At 45.5% G+C, this 20212-nt stretch overlaps 1 protein-coding gene across 3 annotated transcripts in view; it reads right to left on the bottom strand.

Moving 5' to 3' along the window:
* PLCB2 (phospholipase C beta 2) overlaps positions 1–12309 on the bottom strand; it is a 48556-nt gene extending 36247 nt beyond the window's left edge. For 2 of the 3 annotated variants that reach the window (XR_012043062.1, XR_012043063.1), the window contains exons 1-3: positions 12097–12309; positions 8631–8708; positions 6137–6205 (exon numbers count right to left, since the gene is read on the bottom strand). Coding sequence is in view for 1 of the 3 variants with exons in the window: in XM_072865142.1 (XP_072721243.1) it covers positions 6137–6205; positions 8631–8708; positions 12097–12180 (231 nt within the window). In the remaining 2 variants the exon portion in view is untranslated. The remainder of the gene's footprint in view (positions 1–6136; positions 6206–8630; positions 8709–12096) is intronic. The other variant, XM_072865142.1, reaches the window with a different exon arrangement.
* Positions 12310–20212: the final 7903 nt, after the last annotated feature.

Genomic DNA, 20212 nt, shown 5'->3' with positions numbered 1-20212 from the left:
CAGAAGGGAAAGGGAGCACCAAGGTTATTCAAATGCTTTTGGCTCTGCAGGTAACGCTCACGTCCTCATTAGCAGCACTGCTCCATCACGGGATTCAGCAACAAGACTGATTGCCGTGAAGCGGGGAGGGCTGTCCTGCCACTGTCTGCACTGTGGGAGCCTCCCCATCTCTGCACCAAGCATCTCAGCGAGACGAGGCAGAAAAAAAATACGCAGATGAAGCACTCTCAGCTCTCATTGCTGTCTTATCTAAAGGAACCGGAAAATGCAGCAGCACACAGATTCACAAGGCACAAAATAACCCACGGCACTCTGGAATCGAGCAGGAACAGACTGCGAGGGAGAGATGCAGACTGTGCATCCTCAGTAACTTCCGTCCCTGTGGTCTAAGAACGCACATTGCAGAAAGATGGAAGAGGCAGAAAAAGGGCCCAGCATGGCAAAAGGCCATTATTCAGATGTGACTGTTCCCTTGCTCGGCCCCTGCTCCACTATTTATAAATCCTTTGCAAGCCATGGGCTTCTACACACTTTTTTCTTGCATGCACATATATAAGTTTGTCTCCATATGGCTTCTTGTGATCACTCTTTTATCTGGAGGCCTGAAAATCAGACTTTGTTTAGTTCCATCCTGTGCTCACGCACACTGCTGAACCCACAGCATAGTGCTGAGATGATGCTCAATCCCCAGAGCTGCCGCCTTCCCCCTGCGATGTAGCAGAACAACTGACCACCCACAACGTCTTTATAGTCCATGACTCAGCCCTCTGCTCAGCTCCCCGTGCAATGTGAGTGCTCCCTGCACGGGCAGGTCCTAAACACTACTCGCTCCTAATTTATCATCTCAAAATACGATGTGTGAAATACCCTGGTATAATTTTTCTCCCTTGTACATGTTCAGTTCAAAGTCTGCATCTCTGGGTTCAATAACAACAAAATGCGTATGGAGGATGAAACTGTTTTATAATCTTGACAGCTAGTCAGAAAATACAACAACTGCTTTTATGAAAAATTACGCTTGTTTCAAAGCCAATGCCTGCTGAGATGTCTAAACAAAACCCAAGATGAAGCCAACGGCCCAGCAGTCTGGCCTAAAACATCATGCATTTTGGTCCTAATTATTACATTCTCTGTCAATGTTCTGGGGTCTTGATACATCAGAAAAAAAACAACAAAATGGAGCAGCCATTATTGTTCCTTGTTACTCAAAGGAAAACACAGAATTGCATTGCAAATAACATCTTGATCTGCTTCGGCATGCTGCTGAACTACATTCTGTATCTTTTATCTTGTCTCATTTATGTGCAAAGTCCCTGCTAATTCTTATCTTTATTAATCTTGAACATGCGCCAAAGTTCATTCTGCCCTGTCTCAAAAAAAGTTTCCATGGAGAAAAAACACTGCAGAACACTGAGTAGCTCTCAAAGAAAATAAAGTGAAGGGGAAACCTGCCCATGCATAGAAGAGGTTGTGGAAGGACTCCAGGGCTGTGTGCGTGCTTATGTACTGATATGCCAGGAGGCGAGGGCTCAGGAGCAGGCAGGAAGAGAAAGGAGAGTCTTTGCTCAAAGAGAACACAGCTGTCCCTCACCTGCAGGCAGGTTCAGTTCCAGGAATCGTTTCCTTCTGGGGCAAATAGCAGCAGCCCTTCTCATTTGGAGGTGGCTCCTATTGCTGCCAGCCCTTAGTGACTAGTCCCTTTTCCAATGCCACGCTTACTCTGCTGGGCACTACAGGCTGACTATCTACTCCCTAAATACTTGCAGTGTCAGGAAGGGGGTCCCACCAGTCCCTGCCTCCCAGCTTGCAGGGACAATGCTGTGACCTGTACTGGCAAGGGAGTGCATATGATGGCAGGTCTTTTCAGAAGTAGTTTTTTGCATGGGCGCTTTGGTGTTATTCTTCTTGCTGTGTAGAGAGGTTACAAAGAAAACCCCAAACCTCTTGCTTAGCAGCACTGGGAAAGTGTTCCTGAAAGCAGGTAATTCCCAACATCCACAATACAACTACCCGTTAGCAGGGAGACTCACTTTATGTACATTGGTCAGGGCATGTTCCACCCTCATGCAGCTTGAACCACAGCCAAAAAGTGCTCAGTACTTTGCAGAGGAAAGCAATAGTGCAGATGGTCTCAGTAAAGCACTTTCCTTCCTTGTAAATTCCTTCAGCCACAATTCAGTAGGAAAACCAGCTCACAAGCTTTGCCCCACAGAGGCTGTGGATTTACTATGGCATCACTTGCAAGGAAGGGGAGAGGAAAAGGATGCTTGATTTGTTATTGGGACTATCCAAAACTCTTCCAACAGCTGTGATCTTGTTCTCCTTGTCTTAAATATCATCCATTAGCCCCTTCTCCACTTTTAGCCAATGAAACAAGTATTGCTTGTATTAATTTCAGCAGTTATACCCCACAACCATCCCAAGCCATTATTTTGTAACAGGGGAGACAGCACCCTTTTTCATTCTTCTGCCCTTCACCTCTAGCAGATCTTTGTTTGCTTCATCACCCCAGTTTTTCACATTTATACCTTTATAATGATGCACCAGACGTGGCTGCCCTACGTGGAGGGTGTGGTGATTCATGTTAAGAAATTTTCACTGCTTTCTGCATTCCTTTGAGCAAATTCTATTCTCAGGAAAGCCAACTGAATACACAGCTGAGGGCTTTAAGCAAGCCCTGCAGAAGCATCATGAATAGTACAGCCATGTATAAACAAGAAATTTCCAGGACTGGACTGCACATCTCTCCCACCATTTTGGTTCAATGGCCATTTCAGTGCCCACATAAGACCTCCCATCATCCCGTAAGAGAAAGGTGGATAAGGAGCCAGCCTAGTGCATTTTACTACATGCTGTCATAGAAATGCCATAAAATTCCCTGAAATAAAAAGCAGACTTATTTTAAATGGGTCTCTGAAATGCAGAATTCAAAAAGCACTTGGGATTTTCACAGCAGAGGTTGTCATCAAGTGCATCACTTCTGCCTGTTGAGAATACTTAATAAATCACTTGGTGCTTGACCTTTGTTTCTTTGTGTGTAAAAAATGAGCCCAGGACTGTAAAATACTGTCTCTGGCCTATTACAATGGCTAGAATACAACAGCTACACCAGGATTACAATGGCTAGAATACAACAGCTACACCAGGTCATACCACAGACCCATCCAGATGCCTGGGGAAAAGTATAAGTACAGGGCAAACACAATGATACTTCCCTGACATTTCTGCAGCTTCCAGCAATTTATGATTCAGCAACTTCTTAAACTAGAGGCATTATCTCGCATTTAATAACCCTCAAAGGGTATTTTCTTCTTGTCCTAACTTTTTAAACTCGCATATGTTTTCATGACTTGTGCAGGAAGGCATCCCACAACGCAGCGACACGAGGTATAAAACAGCAGCACCTCCTTCTGCTTGTGCTGAACCTACCTTTGGAAAATTCCACTTGATGTGTAGCTCTCACACTGGAAGAAACACTGAGTAACCACTTCATGCTCACCTTCTCCATTCAACTCCTGATTTTACAGCACTCCACAACACTCCTCCACATCCCACTCATCTTTATTTTTTTGACAGACTACAGTCCCTGCCTACTCAGATGCTCTTCCTACAGTAGCCATTTCACTCTTTTATTAATCTTGCTGCTCTTCTCTACCTTTTCTGGTTTTGTCTCATTTGAGATGAGGACACTAGAAATGCAGAGGAACATGGGTGCATTCAAGGTGTACATAGTGGCATGATTTCCCAATTCTTTCCTTATAATTCCAAACGTACAACTTACTTTGAGCAAATACTACTGAACACTGAGTTGGTATTTTTATGGATTTACCATACCCTCACGATCTTGTTTCTGAGTAGCAACAGTCAACTCAGAGCCTGTTATTACAGAAGTTTAGGATCAGGGGGAGGGGGGTTTCCCCTGTGCGCATTGCCTGATTTTTATGTGTACTAAATTTTATCACTTATTAGATCATCCAGTCAATCAGCAATTCAAGGTCTTTCTACAAATCAGCCCTGTTTTATTAGCCCAAATAACGTGGTACCATTGGCAAACTTTGTCTTGTCTTTATACACCTCTTTTGCAGATCACGTATGAACACGCAGTATGTCACAGGCTTCAGCACTGATCTTTCTGGGAGTCTGCTGGTTCTCTCTCCTCTCAAGAGACCTTTTTCTTATTCTCCAGAAGTAATTTTTCCATGCAAAGATGTCCTCTCTTATTCTGTTCTTTAAGAGTCTTTGCTTATGATGGGAATCACACGGGCCACTTTCCAATTTTATTGAAGATTTAGAGCTAACTATGGAACACAGCCACTGCTTCCCCCTCCTCTTTGCTTTTTGCTACCCTGGTACTGCTCATGAATTCCCTCATTATCACAAACTTCTTTATGCTTTTATTAAAAATCTCTTTTAAAAGGCCATTTTAGTTTTTCTCTGCATACGGAATGCAGTCATCCCAAAACTGTACTGTGAATTACTCTTAAAAAAACTGGGGTTGGTCTTGTTTCCAGGGCAATTCCTGTTTGTGAGTAGGGGCTCATTACAGAAAGACGCTATTTGAGTAGAAATTCCTTCTGCCTAGAGGCAGCTCTGACACTGCACTTGTGCCAGCACGTTTCTCCTGGTAGCCTCCAATTAGTGTTCCTTAACTAATTGCTAAAATCTAGGACATTTTTCTCCAGCCTAGCTGCTGCCACCAGAAGGACATCCACCTATGGCCTCAGTACTTACACCATCAATTTATCTATATCAAAGCTGAATTAATTTTGTAAACAGGTTATTCCTGAAAGTTTAAGACCCTGGAAAATAGTATCTCATGCCTCTCTAAGTTGGCCTTTTCCTTACTGCATTCTGTCTGGAGTGTAGCACCTAGCTCTACCAGCTCCAAATATTTTATTCTCTCAAATGAAAAAGAAAAACCACCTTCTGAGAGCTTTTTTTCAAACATTATTCCCACAAAACAAGTTGCAGACAAAGTTTTAGGCTTGTTGAAAACTTGAATATGTTTCATTCTAATGCATTTCCAAGCAGCAGCACAGTTTCTCAGAAGGAATTATGATTAAGAATTGTGTAAGATGGGTACTGTTCTTGAGCTCTGCTGTGCTTTTAGCACCCACCTCATTATGGTCTTTTGAGAAACATCAGTCTCGAGGAGTTCTGAATAGACATTTTCAGAGCAGTATTAAGAAAACAAACTTACGCAAAGAGGCTGCTCAAGTCTCTCAGTATGTATTGCAAAATCTTCCCCTTTTGCGTTAGACAGAATCACCTATGTTACCATGTGGAGCCATTATCTTTACTCCTTGGTTTCCTTTTCACATTCTAGCTTTACTTCAATTTTCTGCTTGCCTTTTCCATACATGGAAAAGTTAAAAACAAACAAAAAAAACAGACCCAGAAAAAAGTCCTAACAAGGACAACTTTGCTGCAGGAAGCTTAAGTTATAACTGAAACCAAGAACAAAGCCGTAATCATGTATTTCCCTTAGTCTGCCACCCTTCAAGCAGACAATTTAAAATTATTTGAAAAAGGAAAAAAGAAAAAGAAACACTAGTTTTTCTGAAACTACATTTTCTTCCCTTTAAAGGGAAGAAAAAACCCCACCACACACTGCACTGGAATCTCACTGTAACTACAGGTTCGTAGCTGCCTTGACCCAGCCTGTGCATCTTTGCACAAGAGAAGCTCTGGCAACTCGATACAGAAGGATCGCAAGTCTCCTGCAGGACTTCCCAATGTAGCTCAGTGAACATAAAGGCCAGGCCAAGGTTAAAGCCAGCAAGATGCATGGAAAACATGGCTGTGTTCTGCTGTGCACAACAAAACGGCTCTTTCGGAAGGCACTTGGAAGGGGAATTGTTGTTTTCCTAGCTTTCTGGCATAGTCTTTCCAACAAGCTCATATACCATAGCCTGGACATGCCTTCCTTTTGGGTGCACAGAGGACCCCTGGGGAGTTCAGGGGCAAGAGTAAAGACAGCTTTTCTATATTTACATAGTTGTGATGTAAGAGACAAGGTCCTCTCCACCTTCCTGTAACAGAAAGGCAGGGTAAACTGCCTCAGCTTATGCCAAAGCCCTAGGCAGCCTTGCCTTTCCCATATAAACCACCAGCAGAAATGAAGCTATGCACTCACCTTGGGGATTTTGGCAAATCGCCCTACTCGGGTATCTCGGACGCTGGTTATATCCAAAATTTCTATTTCCTACAACAGAATAAGGACAAGGAAGATGAAGGAAAGACAAAGGAGTAAGGACAGAAATCCATTACAGAGCCCCCAGAAGCTGCAAAGCAGGTCTCAGCCAGTGCCCTTCCCTGGGGAAGAGCCCTCCCACCAGGAACACCACAGGCAGGGAAACATCAGCTGCTGATATGCCAAGCTGGCAGGCTGGCTAGTGCAGAGGTGGCTGTGGTCTGCAGCACCGTCCTCTTCAGGGTGAGGCCAGGGCTTGGTGTGGATTACCATGAGAGGGAGTGTATGACATGCATGCAGGTTTATAGGGAGAAGCTACCCCAGTTACAGTCCATGTGTTAATACAACACACTAATGTTCTCAGCCTGTCTTTTGCCTCCACATATTCAACATGGAGCAACTGAGCTGGAAGGCAGGCAGGACCACCTCTTCCCAGGTCACTCCCAGCAGACCTTCACCTAATCTGTTCTGAAGCAATTCCCATGGAGGACATTCCACAACCTTCCCTAGGCAGCCCACTCCACATCCTCACTACTGGCTAGCTGTCATGTTTATTTTGTTTGTTTGTTCTTTTAATATCCAACCTGAATTTCCTTCCTCTGTTACTAATTTGTCTGCTCACCATGGATCTGGAGAACAAATTATACTTGTTGCAGCAGGTAATATTACTTTACAAGATCACAATAAGGAACAATGTGGATACCATGTCTTCTGGCTGTATCCCCATTTTATTGTCAAGCAGAATGGAAATTTTACTCCTAATTCCACTCCTTTCTGAATCCCTAGTGCAAAAGCAGAGCACTTTTTCTTCCTTGCTGTTCATGACAAGCAGATCTTAAGATGAGTGAGCCAAAGATTAATAAGCCACACGAATTCAACAGAGAAACTATTGACCATATCACAGCATGCTCTGTATCAGCCCATCTCTTGTCCCTGGTCGCTGTGCTCATGCCAGCCTGCACATGACCTTCACAAGCCTGCCCCAGCTCCCTCTGACAGCCAGCATTTGCCCACCACCCTTCTTGCTAGCTCACACTGTCTGCAGATTCCCTCAGAGAATAGGAAAGATGCCAGACAAGTGCTTCCCCAAGGATGTAAAACAGGCTGTTGCTCCACTGCAGCTCTCAAATTCATTTGCAGTTTATTTTAGGTGCTAATCAATGGCATTTTCCAGGAATATGAGATCCCCCCCAAGTCTGGGTTTCCTCATGTCAGCCATGCCTCCTTACCCCAGCCCCTTTCCCAGGTAATTAAATCCCTCCTACCGCTAACCCGGTGAAATATCTCACTTTTGATGGGTGACAACAGCTCCCCTTGCCCCATTTTGTGCCCCATTCAGTGCCACCACTTCTTCCTGCTGTCTGGCTGGAACCCTTACAGCAAAAATTCTACTGCCAGGAGTGGACCTTGAAAGGGGAATGAGAGTGACAGACAGCCGAAAGGAGAGCATATCTTCTAGAGGGATGTGACAGTCCCCAACCTCGCAACACTGTGTTCTCAGAGGATACAGCTGGGTGGCAGTGCCTTGCCCCTACTGGCACCGGGGCACAATCTTCTGAGAAGGCAGAGCTCACCAAAACACATCAGGTCTCTTAGCCAGGGCGCTGTGCAGGACTACTGTCTCTGTGTCTTTATCTACCATGCCTCTTTGGCATGTAGGTCACAAGGAGGAAGTAGAGCTGAACCACAGCTTTGCTCTGGAAAGCAGAAGTAAGCCCAGCCTTCTGCCTCCAGTCAGCCAGATCTCTCCACCCCTCTTTGCTACTCATCAGCGAGGAACTGAATTCTCTTTCCTAAATTTGCTGCCTCTGTCCCCCAGCAGCCAGCATCCTGTGGTTTACCTCTGGCAGTGTTCACACACCACGCTGGCCCGAGAGGAGCACAATTCACTCTCCAGACTTGATGTAGTCTCTTCATCACTACTTTCTTTTTTTAATTAAAATTTCTAAACCACCACCAAGTCAGTTAATTACAACACAGGCTGCACATGAGGTACACATTAGCTGAAGCTGCATACATTTAATTGCATACATCTTGCCATTTTCTTTCCAACTGCACCATTGTACTGGTTGGGAGAATACTTTAGCATGCTAGGTGACAGGGATATCAACACTACTGTGCTCTTGTGAAGTCCTCTGAAGCATATCTAATGAACTTTGCAGGTATAAGACTGCCAGTGTGACAAGCACAAAAAGGCCACGCTCATCCCTCTGGCACATTTGCAGCTTAATTTCCTGCTCTTTTCTCAAACTCTGAAGACAAATCTGCCATTGAATAAGCACAAGACTCCCAGGTCCTTTGTTGGGGGTTTCCTGCTAAATGGAATGCACATGATAGTCTGCTCCTGAGTGCAGAATTGGAGCACCTATGGTGTTTTAATCTCGCACAAACTTGAACTGTCTGTTTGGAGTCCAAGCTGTGAAGTCTCAGCACTTACCTTACTCTGATAGGTCCAGTATAAATAAAAGCCCTTTGGATCCACTCGAAGAATCACAGGAGAAGCACTTGCTGTTTCCTGACAAAAAACCACAAGAAAGAAGGTTGGCACCTTATGTGACCTGGAGAATCCATCAGGGGTGTGAGGTTCCCAGTTCAAATATAGACCCAGTTGGGTGAATCATCCTCTGATTTATGGAAATGAACCAGATGATTGTAGTATATCTCCAGACTAACAGTGTGAGGCTATGGAAGCTGATCTCTGCTGAAGCCTGGGTCTTGCCTAACACTATGCATTTAGCTAGAACAACTCTTGGAGCTTTCTAAACAATGAATTAAGAGAAGAAAGTACAAAGAAAGAGAATTAATTGTTTCATTTGAACTGCCTTCCCTCCAAGGCACCTACTTTATTCTACAAGCTCCAGAAGGAGCCTAGGTCAAGTAGAGATAGCATTCATCTGTGGCACCTACCATCTAGGTGCTCACACTAGTTACCTGGGCACTCTTTACAGAGAATAGGGGCCTAATCAAGAAGAGTTCAAGGAGGGGTCATGAGTCTGCTTTAGGTGGTGATTCTTAAACTCCGTGGACTAGCTCTACACAGACTATTAAGCAGCAGCTATTTAAACACCCACGCTACAGGCACAGAGTTAGATGAAATGATTGGAGGTTGATCCTGAACCCCATGCAACCCCATGTAAGGGGGACCCTCCAGATCAGAACCAAAGCGTATACTGCAAAGGAGACACAGGCTGCTGTGATGTGGTGTACTTTGCCTCTGAATAATTACACTGCTTCTGCATTTTCAGTTAAGGGCAACTTCACAGACATTTTCAAGACAACATCCATCCCCATCTCACGTGCAAGCCTGTGCTAAGAGTTGAGTTAGCCTGAGCCCTTTGGAGACAGAGATGAAGAATGCTTGGTGACTCTGCTTGGGCTCCAGCCCATTTGCTCATTCAGCCTAGATGGCTCCTGGCTGCATTTGACCTCTGGTGTCACAGAAGATAGGATCATAAGATAAGGCCTATCAGCCATTTCTAGGAAGGCTTCAAATTCAATTCAGGAAGTTGAAATACCCAGCTACTGAGATGAAACCAGTAATGGAATTTGGAGTTGTATTTGTAATTTGTATGTTGTAATTATGTTGTAATTTGTAATTTGGAGTTGTATTTTCCCAAGTTGGGGAACCCTTTCAAAGTTCTTGAAATAAACTATCATCCATGTAGTAGGACTTAAACCACAACAACCTCAGTCTGGTCAGCAGCGCCAGCTTGCTGGATGCTAAAGAAAGCACAGCAGAGAGTTGCTCCTTACCTCAAGATGTTGTAACTAACTCAGTGGGACAGGTCAGAACAGTCCTGCCTGTCAGAGATCCTACTGCACTTTCCTCTAGAGAATATATTACAAATGCTGTACAAGGTGTAGGCACTATAGAAAAAGTGTGGTTTTACTTTACTCAAGAAACTGTTGGGTACAGTGAAGGCTCCAGTCCAGCCCCAAAGTGTACAGGGATGTAAGGAGCCAATCTGATCTACCTTCATTCCTTTGCCTCAAATATTGTGGAAGGAGTCCAAAACTGTTACCAACAGCATGGCCAGGTCAACTCAAAGAGCGAGACAAAAAGAAGGCAGGCCCATGACCTCTGAAGAGTTGCTTTTATCCTGACCCTCTACTAGCAATCCTGCAGCCTGGAGCTCTTGCCATCATCCTTTGCAGCCTGCTCTAACTGTGGAGTGGGAAAGCACAATGAGATGGAGCAACGTGACCAGAACAGCCCACTTGTGGAGAGGGCTTTCACTGTTGTCGGAGATCAAGTCTGTAAGCTACTTAGTAGTTAGAGGGAACCTTTTAGGAATGTTTACAAATCCATAAACCTCAGGGAAAAATCCACACAGGATTTGAGCTCCCTAACTCCTATGGTTGCAGGAGCAAATAAACACTTGGTGGGTCCTGGAAGCCCAACTTGATTCACCTTGGGTTTCAAGGGAGCCTAACTATCCCAGGAATTCCCAGTGAATTGCTTAACACCTTCAAGTTTTTGGGAAAGTGGTCTCCAAGGACTGAGCATGGAAAGTCAGCAGCAATTTTAGACAAGTTTGGCTACTGTTATTCTCAGAAACCAAATCCCTGTTCAAATTCAAAGAAGCCACAAGAGCATTCTGCACACAGTAGCCCCATTAGAAAGGGAAGTCTGTGCTTTCCACCGTACCCTGGTGTCATCCTCCTGTTTACGTACAGCTAGTGGAATAACTGCCCAGTGATGTTCCAACCTGTACTCCTCAGTATCCATCCTTTGTCAGCTGTATATTACATTGTTTTCTCATTTCTCAGTGCCACTGGACCACCCCTGCTTATGCTGCACACACGTGATCTACCTCCCCCGCACACGCTGCCTTGGGACTTAAAACTCTATTCCAGCTTTACGCCCACAAAACTAAGCACTAATCCCTCCTGTATTGCTGCTGGAGGCTCCTTCTAATGCATCTCATTTGCAATACCACATCAAATGTTTCCCCCAGATCTTGGTGAATAATCGTAACCTGGCCTGCCCCCCGTTCTATGAACATTCATGCTCAATAGCAGACAATTGATACTGCACACAAAATGGATGGGCAGCTGCTGTCCCTTTGCTCGGGTACATGGGTATTAGGGGAAATACTCTTTTGCCACCTTAGAAAGTGAGGAGGGGGACTATTACATTCAAATTAACTTATCCTCTTCTGCTGTTCCACACTTTCTTCCCCTCACAATGAAAGGCAAACAGACTTCAACCCAGGTGTTTTGAAGATACAAGAGAACACCAAGTTAGAGAGAAGCAGTTTTTTGCAGCACCCTCTGAGGCTCTGGCACTGTTAAAGCACAGGCCCCTTGCTGCTTGGCCACTGCACACTTGGTAGCTCACAGACCCACAAGCCAGGCAGGCATGGGAGGACATGGCTCACCCTCTGATCCACTCCTGCAACAGGGCCATAAGGGGAAGCAACTTGGAGCCTGATTTCCTCCTATCTGCAAAGCACGGAGAGTCTGCTCGGCTCTGGAGTAAATCCTACCCCTCACACATCGAAATGCAGCGTGTGCCTCTCGCCCCAAGGAGGCTCCCAGCAGGGACTGCCTTCCTGAGGGCTGGCTCACAGAGATGGGACCCTGGGGTCCTACACCAGAGAAGCTGCACACACAGACCCAGTGGCACGCTCCATTTACTTCCATCCTCCACAATAACAAGAGGTGCAGAAGCCACATCACCTACCCCTAACACATATGCTCTTTGTTTTTAGCCCTCAGCTCTCCTGTTCTCCTTAGTTCACTCTCCCTATCCAGACATCAGTGCTCTCAGGGACGAGACACAGCGTCCCACCTCCCCACTGAATACATGCTCCCAGCCTCCCCACAAACCTTGACCAAAACACAGTATCTGCCCTGTTGCCATGCATACAATCTAGCAAAGCAAAAACCCTGGTACTCACATCATCCCATTTGATGAAGCGCTCACCCTTGGACAGATACTCCTTCACCTCCGGGGGCTGCAGGACAGGGGTAAGCATTGACATTCTGTCCCACAGATGTGCTCCTCAGCCGCCAGAAGCAATAGCAGCTACACAGTTTGCTCCTCCTCGGCCCCCTCTCCTCTATCTCTGCCTCTCACATGGCAGGGCGCTCTGCCATTGCCACTGTTGGCATCAGAAAGCAAACAGCCTCTTATATCCCAGCCAAATTTAGGAGGGGCAGGGGCAGGCAGGCGAGGACTGATGAATCTGCATTGTAAATCAACAGCTCTCCAAGCAAGCACGCAAAGCTCGGTCCAGGGTCACCTAGAGTAAAGCTTGCGATGGGTTGAGATGCCCGCGTGGGCAGTCATGCACGCACGCCGTCTCTCCAGGAGAGACCTACTCCTCAGACTTGTACTTGTGAAGCGCACAGTTCGTAGCACTTCCGCAACTGAACTTCCTTAAATTTCTCTTTGACAAAGTGCAGGCATTGCCAGCCGACACTCAAACTATTTCAGCAGATGTGCTTACAGAACAGCTCAGGCTTTGGCTACAAGCAGACTGCCCCCTTCATGCGACGGGCCAAATATCACGTAAAATAAACTTATTCTTGGCTCTGTACAGACTCCATTTCTGGGGCCATTTGCTGCACTGTCCAGTCTTTAACTTTTTTCCTCTCTCATATGGGTTCTTCTGAATGTCAACCTGGAAAGTGAGACAGACCAGCAGAGCAGATGGGAATTCCACAGGCAGATGAAATGAAACACTCACAAGAGTCCCTAGGAACTGCAGCGTTCTCCAGATTCACTTGGGTCTACTGCAGATGCTGTGGGAACACAGAATGGGAAGAGATGTGTAAGGTGGGGATCATAATGATGAAGCTGCAGGGAAGTGACAGCAGAACAGGTGGTTAATGGCAAACAGGGCAAAAACAAGTCCCTGCTCCTGACCTTGGAACAAAGGAGTTACATGTGGACAGCAGAGGAGAAAAGGAGCTGCTGGTGGCAGATGTGCACTGGTTAACCAGAAGGAGAGCGGCTTGTGAAGAGGACTGACATGGGCAAGGTTAATTTAAGTCAAAAAGGCAGAGCCCTACAACTAATTAGAAGTGAAGATACCTGTGCTACACTTGCTATAGTAGGATTCCCTGCCACACAGTGGGATTCCATCCTTATTGCCTCCTATGAAAGTCAAGGTGTGGCATTTGCCATTGCCCAAGAGGGACAAGACACCGACAAAAGTAGTGCAGATTCTGAGAAGGGTGGACAAAAACTCCCACTGTGCAAAGGGAGCCAGCTGCATGGTTTTGTTGCTTCTTTCCCACCCCGACTTACCCAGTTTGATAAGGCCAGCACTTTAAAGCAGATTGGACAGCCGGGGGAAGGTTGACTGAAGGAATCCTAAGGGTGTCCTCAAATGTTGGTGGCATGAAGCAGGAGAGGTTAAGTGGACCTATAGCAAATGCTCTAGCTGTAAAAAACCAAAGATGGCAGCAATTATCAGAGAGATGCCTGGTGCAGACACAGAGAACCCTGAACAAACCTAACATCCTTTTGTACATTTCTTTCAAGGGTTTATCTGCCTGAGAAACTGGGAATAGGAGAGCTTCTACGTTTCCAGCTACCATCAAGTTTTCTGCATTTACTAACACATTTTGCAAGGCACCATACTTTAAGAATCAGCTATCCAAACTAAGGCTGTTGGCTCTGTTTTATTAGGGCAGCAGACTGAGGTGGCTTACCCATAGCTGGGGTTGCTCGGTGTCAGGGCTGAGACTAGGGACATGAGAATCCATCACCCCTGGTCACATAACCAAGCCACACTCATGGTATTAAGCTTCCTTTGCATGCGTGTCAGTGACAACATGCTTCTCAGGCAGCCAGCTGACAGAGCACTGGGGTATTCCAAGCCCAGCCAAGACAGCATCACCAGGACCCCCTCACCTCAGAGAACACGGTTACTCCCAAGCAGATGACAGTGTCTGCCCAGATCTCAAAGGCTGAGCTGGAAGCGCTCAGGGATGTCAGCAACAGCCTGGGAGTTGGCATAAATGCCAGTGAAACACCAGGCACTGCTTGGCAGGTTTTGTTCTCTGCGCTCTTCTTGTAAGCAGCTTAGGAACAGACCCCGAAGCCTAGGTATGTATAGAGAAAGGCCATGGGAGCACAGGAGGCTGCAGTGGGGAGTGAAAGTTTTCTCTGCCCTCACCTGACCCCTTCTGCAAGGCCAGAGCACTTTCAGAGCTGCTTAACTTAGGGAGCAGCTGTGAAAAGGATAAAGAGCATCAATCTTGCTCAGAAGTGCTGCAGTCCTTCTGTCCTCTGCAACACAGAAAGCACTAAAGGAAGGCCTTGGAGGTCACAGCTGTGAAGAAGTGAAAAGTGGAATGAGCATTGCCACCTGGTACTGCCAAGAGCAGAGGGATTGCAGGTGAGATCAGTCACAGCTACTGGTTCCAGTGGCCCATCTAGTATTTACCACAGTTATCACAGCTTCATGAACAATGTCTGCTTCCTGCCAGAACCAGGGCCTCACAGAAAGGCTCCTTCTGTCCTGCATTCTCTCAGACCTGGATATTCAACAGCTTTCTCTCTCATCGACAAACCTAAAGTAAGCAAGAATCCTGCCACAACTCTACTTGCTTGTCACTCAGGGTCAGCTTTCCCTAAGGGATAAAACAAATTTAAAAAAACCCAAACATTAAGAACAGCGACCAAGCTAGCGGCTGTCCTGCGAGGCTGCATGGCACTGCACAACACAACTGCCAAGATCCCCGCTTGCATAAAGATGGTCACAAAAGCTGAAGCTCACTTCCTTTTGCATAACTCAGCCTCCTTATCTTTCATTTCACACTCCTTGCTCTATGTGGGAGCTTCTGTCCCTTGCATGAAGACATGGCTGATAGAACAGCGATAGAATAAAGCAACAGTCCTGCCCTCTGCTGAAAGCTCTGATATCAGAGCAGGCAGAAGCAGCAGCACATTGAGCAGTATTTATTCCAACTGCCCTTTTTCTCCTGCAAGGCCCATCACCCAGTGTATACTCATCCCCTCTTTTCAGGGCCCTGTGCCTCCTTTGCTTTCATCCCTTACTTTCACCACTGCACATCCTGCCACCCACTACAAGAGTTTTGATATGCAGAAGTTTCCTTTTTTTTCCTGGAGACTCTTCCTTATCTTCCTGTCCTACCTATTCAGCAGCCTCTACCTCCCACAAAGTGCATGCAGAAGCAAGGTAGTCAGCATTACCCTTCAGAGATTTTACAAGATCAGGTCTGCAGACAGTGATTTAAGCCATGCTGTCTATTAAACCTCTTTGACTGGATGGCTCCCGAGTTCTAGCAAATTATTTTGTAACCTCAACCCCAACCTATTCCTAACACACAAAATCTGTAAGAAATCTCTTCCAGCATTGTTCCATTGCAATTATACTTTGCAATGTGTAATATTGTCCTCTAGTGAACAGCTATGGTATTGCACACACAGCCTTCAGCATTGCGTTCAAACACCAGTAATAAATTCACAGCTAAGGAAAACTGAGTTCATCCTGCTGCTCCTTTTTCTGTTCTGCCTTCTGAGCCCTGGGAATCCTGAAAGGATTAACGACACCATTAGGACCACAAAGGCCAATATTTTCTCACCACCCCTGGAGAGGAAAACTGCTGAGTGTGTGTGCCAGGGCATATTTTGTGTCCTACTTTGAGCCCAAACCACAAAGGCCAAGGGTTCATGACAGCTCTCAGCTGACAGCATGACTTTTCAACTTGATCTGCAAAAGTCAGAGGGCAGTAGACTATGGCACAGAAAGACAAGTGGCCACAGATGCCACAATACCATAAAAGCAGTGAGGTCTTGCGTAAAAAAAAACAACCCCAAACCAATCTGACCAACCACCAAGACATTGTTAGGTCCATAACTAACTGTTCACTGGGCAGGAATATGCAGCAGGAGTACATTATGCTTACAGCACTCTGATGGCTTTCTGCAGATTTCCAAACTGCACAGCTGAGTGATGCAAGCAGACTCACATGCTATTTACACATCCTATACATCACTGCAGTACAAAAATAATTGCTGCACAGGGATGACTGAACCATGCAATTCCTAATTGCTAGCAAAAGAATGAAACTTTCTAAGACTGGTCATTAACAGAAGAGGAAGGAGGATGAAGAGCAGCAGCACACCAGACAGAATGTGCCCATCTCGTTACCTTGCAGTAACAGAGCAGCAAGAACAGGAAATCAAGTTCTACCAAATCTGGAGGTGAATCCACCTAATTGCCCCACTTGGTTTACCTACAATATAAAATATTGACCTGGAAATCAGGATACTGGGGGAGGAAGCCCCATTTTGCTCTTGACCTCATCAACTTTTTCTTCCTACTCTATCAGCCCAACCTATTTCAACTGCAAGCTGCCTCTTTCTGTGGATTTATTTGCTGTCTGCCACAGCAGGTTCAAATTCTCTGATACTGGTTGAGACCTTAGTATTGCTGTAATACTTCACTTCTGCCATACTCGCATCCTCGTTGCTTCTGCTTTTCACAGTCTACTAGTTCTACAACCTGGACTTTACTTGCTCTACTTCCCTTGGTTTGGCATAATTTTTTCCACTTCTGAGAAGGTCAGATCCCAAAGCACATTTTACAAGTGCAATCTCCTGTGGAAGGTCCAAAGCAGTAAACCCAGCTGCCACAGTGACTGTGTCCACCCACGTGAGTCAAGTCCAGAAGAACAGTCCCCTTGGGCAGGTCACAGAGAACAAGACATTATTTCAGCTGTAGCTCAGGGGGCTTTGAAAATCAAGGTCAACCTCTTAAACTGACATACCAGGGAGGCAGTACCTGGGGCAAGACAGAAACCTAACAGCATTAGGAATGGGAGAAATTACACATTTTTGAGGTCAACATGCTCATTCTCAGTTGAGACAAGCTATTATTCCTGAAGCACCAGTCTTCACTGTGAAATAGTGTCTTCATAATAAGAAGAGTCTTCACTTGCCCCATCCAGACAAGAGCCCAATCAAGAGCCTGGGCGCAGACTCAGGTACTGAGCATGCTTTGGCTCTTCCCCTTCAGAGAGCTCTGAGGCAGCCTCTTCATACAGGATTTCCAGGGTATAAGGTAGCAGGTTAGTCCAGTCTTCAGAGCAGGATTTAATCCATGCTTCCCTGAGAGCAGGCACGTCCACACATGCGGGTCCAGAAAGATGAGAGCTCTTTGGCTGAGAAGCAAAGGATATCAGCTTGGTTCCAGCATCAAGCTAAGGCAGGTAATGTGGCCTTCAGCCCACAGCTGGCTTTTTGTCAGCACAAATGCACCAAGTTTTCTACATGGATTTAGACACCTGTGTCCATATGTGTAAGCCCCAAAGCACTGACTTTGAAAAGCAAAGCATCCCAATGAATCCCATTCAAGAGACAGAGGCTCCCATTCCAGACTACCCCGTGGTGCAGCACTATTCAGAGTCAGGGATGAAAGAACAGTAAAAAAAAGGCTATAAACCTTCCTTGCACTGCCCCTACTAGCTAATTCCAAGTTACAGCAGCCTCAGACTGCTACCCAAGAACCACTCTTCCTACTCAGCTAAGGGAGCTAACAGAGGTTTCAGCCATGGTCTTCCCTGGCCCTTCCATAAACTTCAGTTCTCCATGTGCTAGACCAAAAATCTGCTTTAGTAATATCCAGCCTCAACCTTCCACTACTCCCCTCCTCACTGCAAACGCCTTTGCACACTATATTCCCAACTCTTCACCTCCTTGCAGTGAAACGCACTTGTGAAGCAATGACATATTCAAGTTCAGTCCTGCAGGAAAGAATGTGTTTTCCATCAGAGGCTGCAAAGGAAAAGCCAGGTAGGTTTACAGGTAGGTCTACAGCCTCCGCTGTTTTAAGTGAATAGTGCAAAATCAGAGATTCACAAGCTTTTCAGGCTAAGGACCGCTTTCAGCCCCGACAAGTTCCTCACTAACCTCCACCTAGATCATTGAAGCTGTTGGAAAAAATAAAAAAAATCTCAAAAGGCACAATGGCTCCACAGGCCATGGAAGCCATCAAATGAAGCCGATTTACACCAGCAACTGCAAAATGAAGCTAAAGGTGCCTGAAGCTAAAGGGGTAAGACCTCATCCAGGCCCTGTCCTTTGATAATCACCTGTGGATGGGACAAGGGTTTTCCATCAGATCCTAAAGAGATTATGAAACCCGTTTTTGCTCACTTTTGCAGAGGCTTGCTTTCTTGACACATGACCACTACCCACAATACCACTGTGTACACAGGCAGAGTACTGACTCAGCCCAGTGCCATTAACGCACATGAACATGCACACATGGCATGGGAAGCGCTTCTCTCCATCACTGCTCTCCAAGAGACTCATCTCCCTGCCTTACTGGGAAATGCCCTTTTTACCTTGTTTATTGTTATTTGTACTTTTTACATAGCTTTTCTAGCTCTGATGAGTGCCATCAGTGCAGTATATTTTAAATCATCTCCTGTCTTTCTAGACATCAAAATTAGATCTTGAAAATGATTTTAATTTTATCACATTATCAAACAGGGAACAAACAACAGGCAACCACACAAAATGACTACAAATTTCTTGGAAAAGAGCTCTCTAGGAAACATTTAACACCATGTGCAACTCCAGCCATGCTTTCTTTAGAACAGTCAGATAAACACGAGAACAGGAAAAAGCAGCAAATGGAATGGAAATCACTATCAGAGCATAAGGAGGCTCTCTTACTAGGTCACTCTGTGGCATCCAGGGTGTACAAATGGTCAAAGGCAGTAGCACGTTCATGAGCTACGCTGACAAATACAAGGCTGGGTGTACTGGTGGGAGCAGTGAAGGCTCAAGAAGGTGTATCAGAGGAGGCTTCTGCTTAATGTTCACAAAAAGCAGCACAGCTTCCCAGATACAAACACCAGCTCTGACAGATGCCACCTTGTTAGTGCTCATGGCATACAGGACTGGGTTCCATGTCAGGTTTGATTCCATTCTGCAGTTCACAATTTGTGGTCTTTAAGATCCTGGTAAACAGGCCACGGTTGATCCCCAGGCTTTCATGACCTCCATAGTATTTTTCAGCTGACAATTATGCATGCACCATAGTCTGCAGAAAATTGAGGAATACTACTGTTACATAACCAAAACCATTTGGACACCTCTGCTGGAAATGCATACATCCAGAAGAGCAGATGATTATCAAACTACTGGATCTGGAAAAAATATTTGCCTGAGCAGAATGGCCAGTGGCTTGTAATACAAGATTTATCTGAAGTCAACACAGCATTAATAAGGAATCCCACTTAGGCTCATAGCCAACAGATCTTCCCACTTTTCACAGGTGTACAACATAGCAGGACTGAATTTTCTGCTGACATTTTCCATGCTTTCTGCTCCTGGAAGCATCAAACAGCCTCTCTCCTAGGACTCTACGTGCCATTTCCAGTTGCAGCCTGAACCAGGATGGCAGACATGTGAAAGCAGTAAGATGTAACAAGTAAGAATCAGCTCCAGTAGAACTGGGAGAGGTTTCAGGCTGTTATTTTAATTCAGTTAAATAACCCTCCCTTGCACAGGGTTATCAACATGAGTCCGGCACATTTTCCTTATTCAGCTACCAAAGCCAAGCACACAGAAATGGAGAAAGTAAAAGAGTAACAGCTGCTTTTGATTTTTTTTCTGCAAGGAAAACTACTGGGAAATCAGGGAGCATTATCACATTCAAAGCTACATTATTTTAACTAGGGTGAAAACCCATGTTGACCTCATACATAAAAGAATCTATTTGGATCTTTAAAACAGTTAAAACTTCATGTTGCCTTAGTGTAACTCAGCAAGGACCCCAACTTAAGCTAGATCAAGCTCACTTTGAAGAATGGACAAGTTGTTTGGTCTAACCAAGAGCTTGGCTGCATTAAGAGCTGGCACCAAAGGATGGCTGGAGCAATCATGCACAAATGAGCTACCAAAAAAGCACTCTTCTCCATCCTGGGAAAAAAACCCCCAAACTACCCCCGATTGAAACAGCAGTAATCCAGGCTAAACCAGGATCACTTTAGCTTCAGGGCTGCATCACGAGATTGTGGCTAAGG

This window comes from Ciconia boyciana, chromosome 6 (genome assembly GCF_034638445.1).
Source record: "Ciconia boyciana chromosome 6, ASM3463844v1, whole genome shotgun sequence".
NCBI classification, from domain to species: domain Eukaryota; kingdom Metazoa; phylum Chordata; class Aves; order Ciconiiformes; family Ciconiidae; genus Ciconia; species Ciconia boyciana.
Note: the sequence above shows the minus strand (reverse complement) of the source record. Positions and strands in the feature narration are given on the sequence as shown.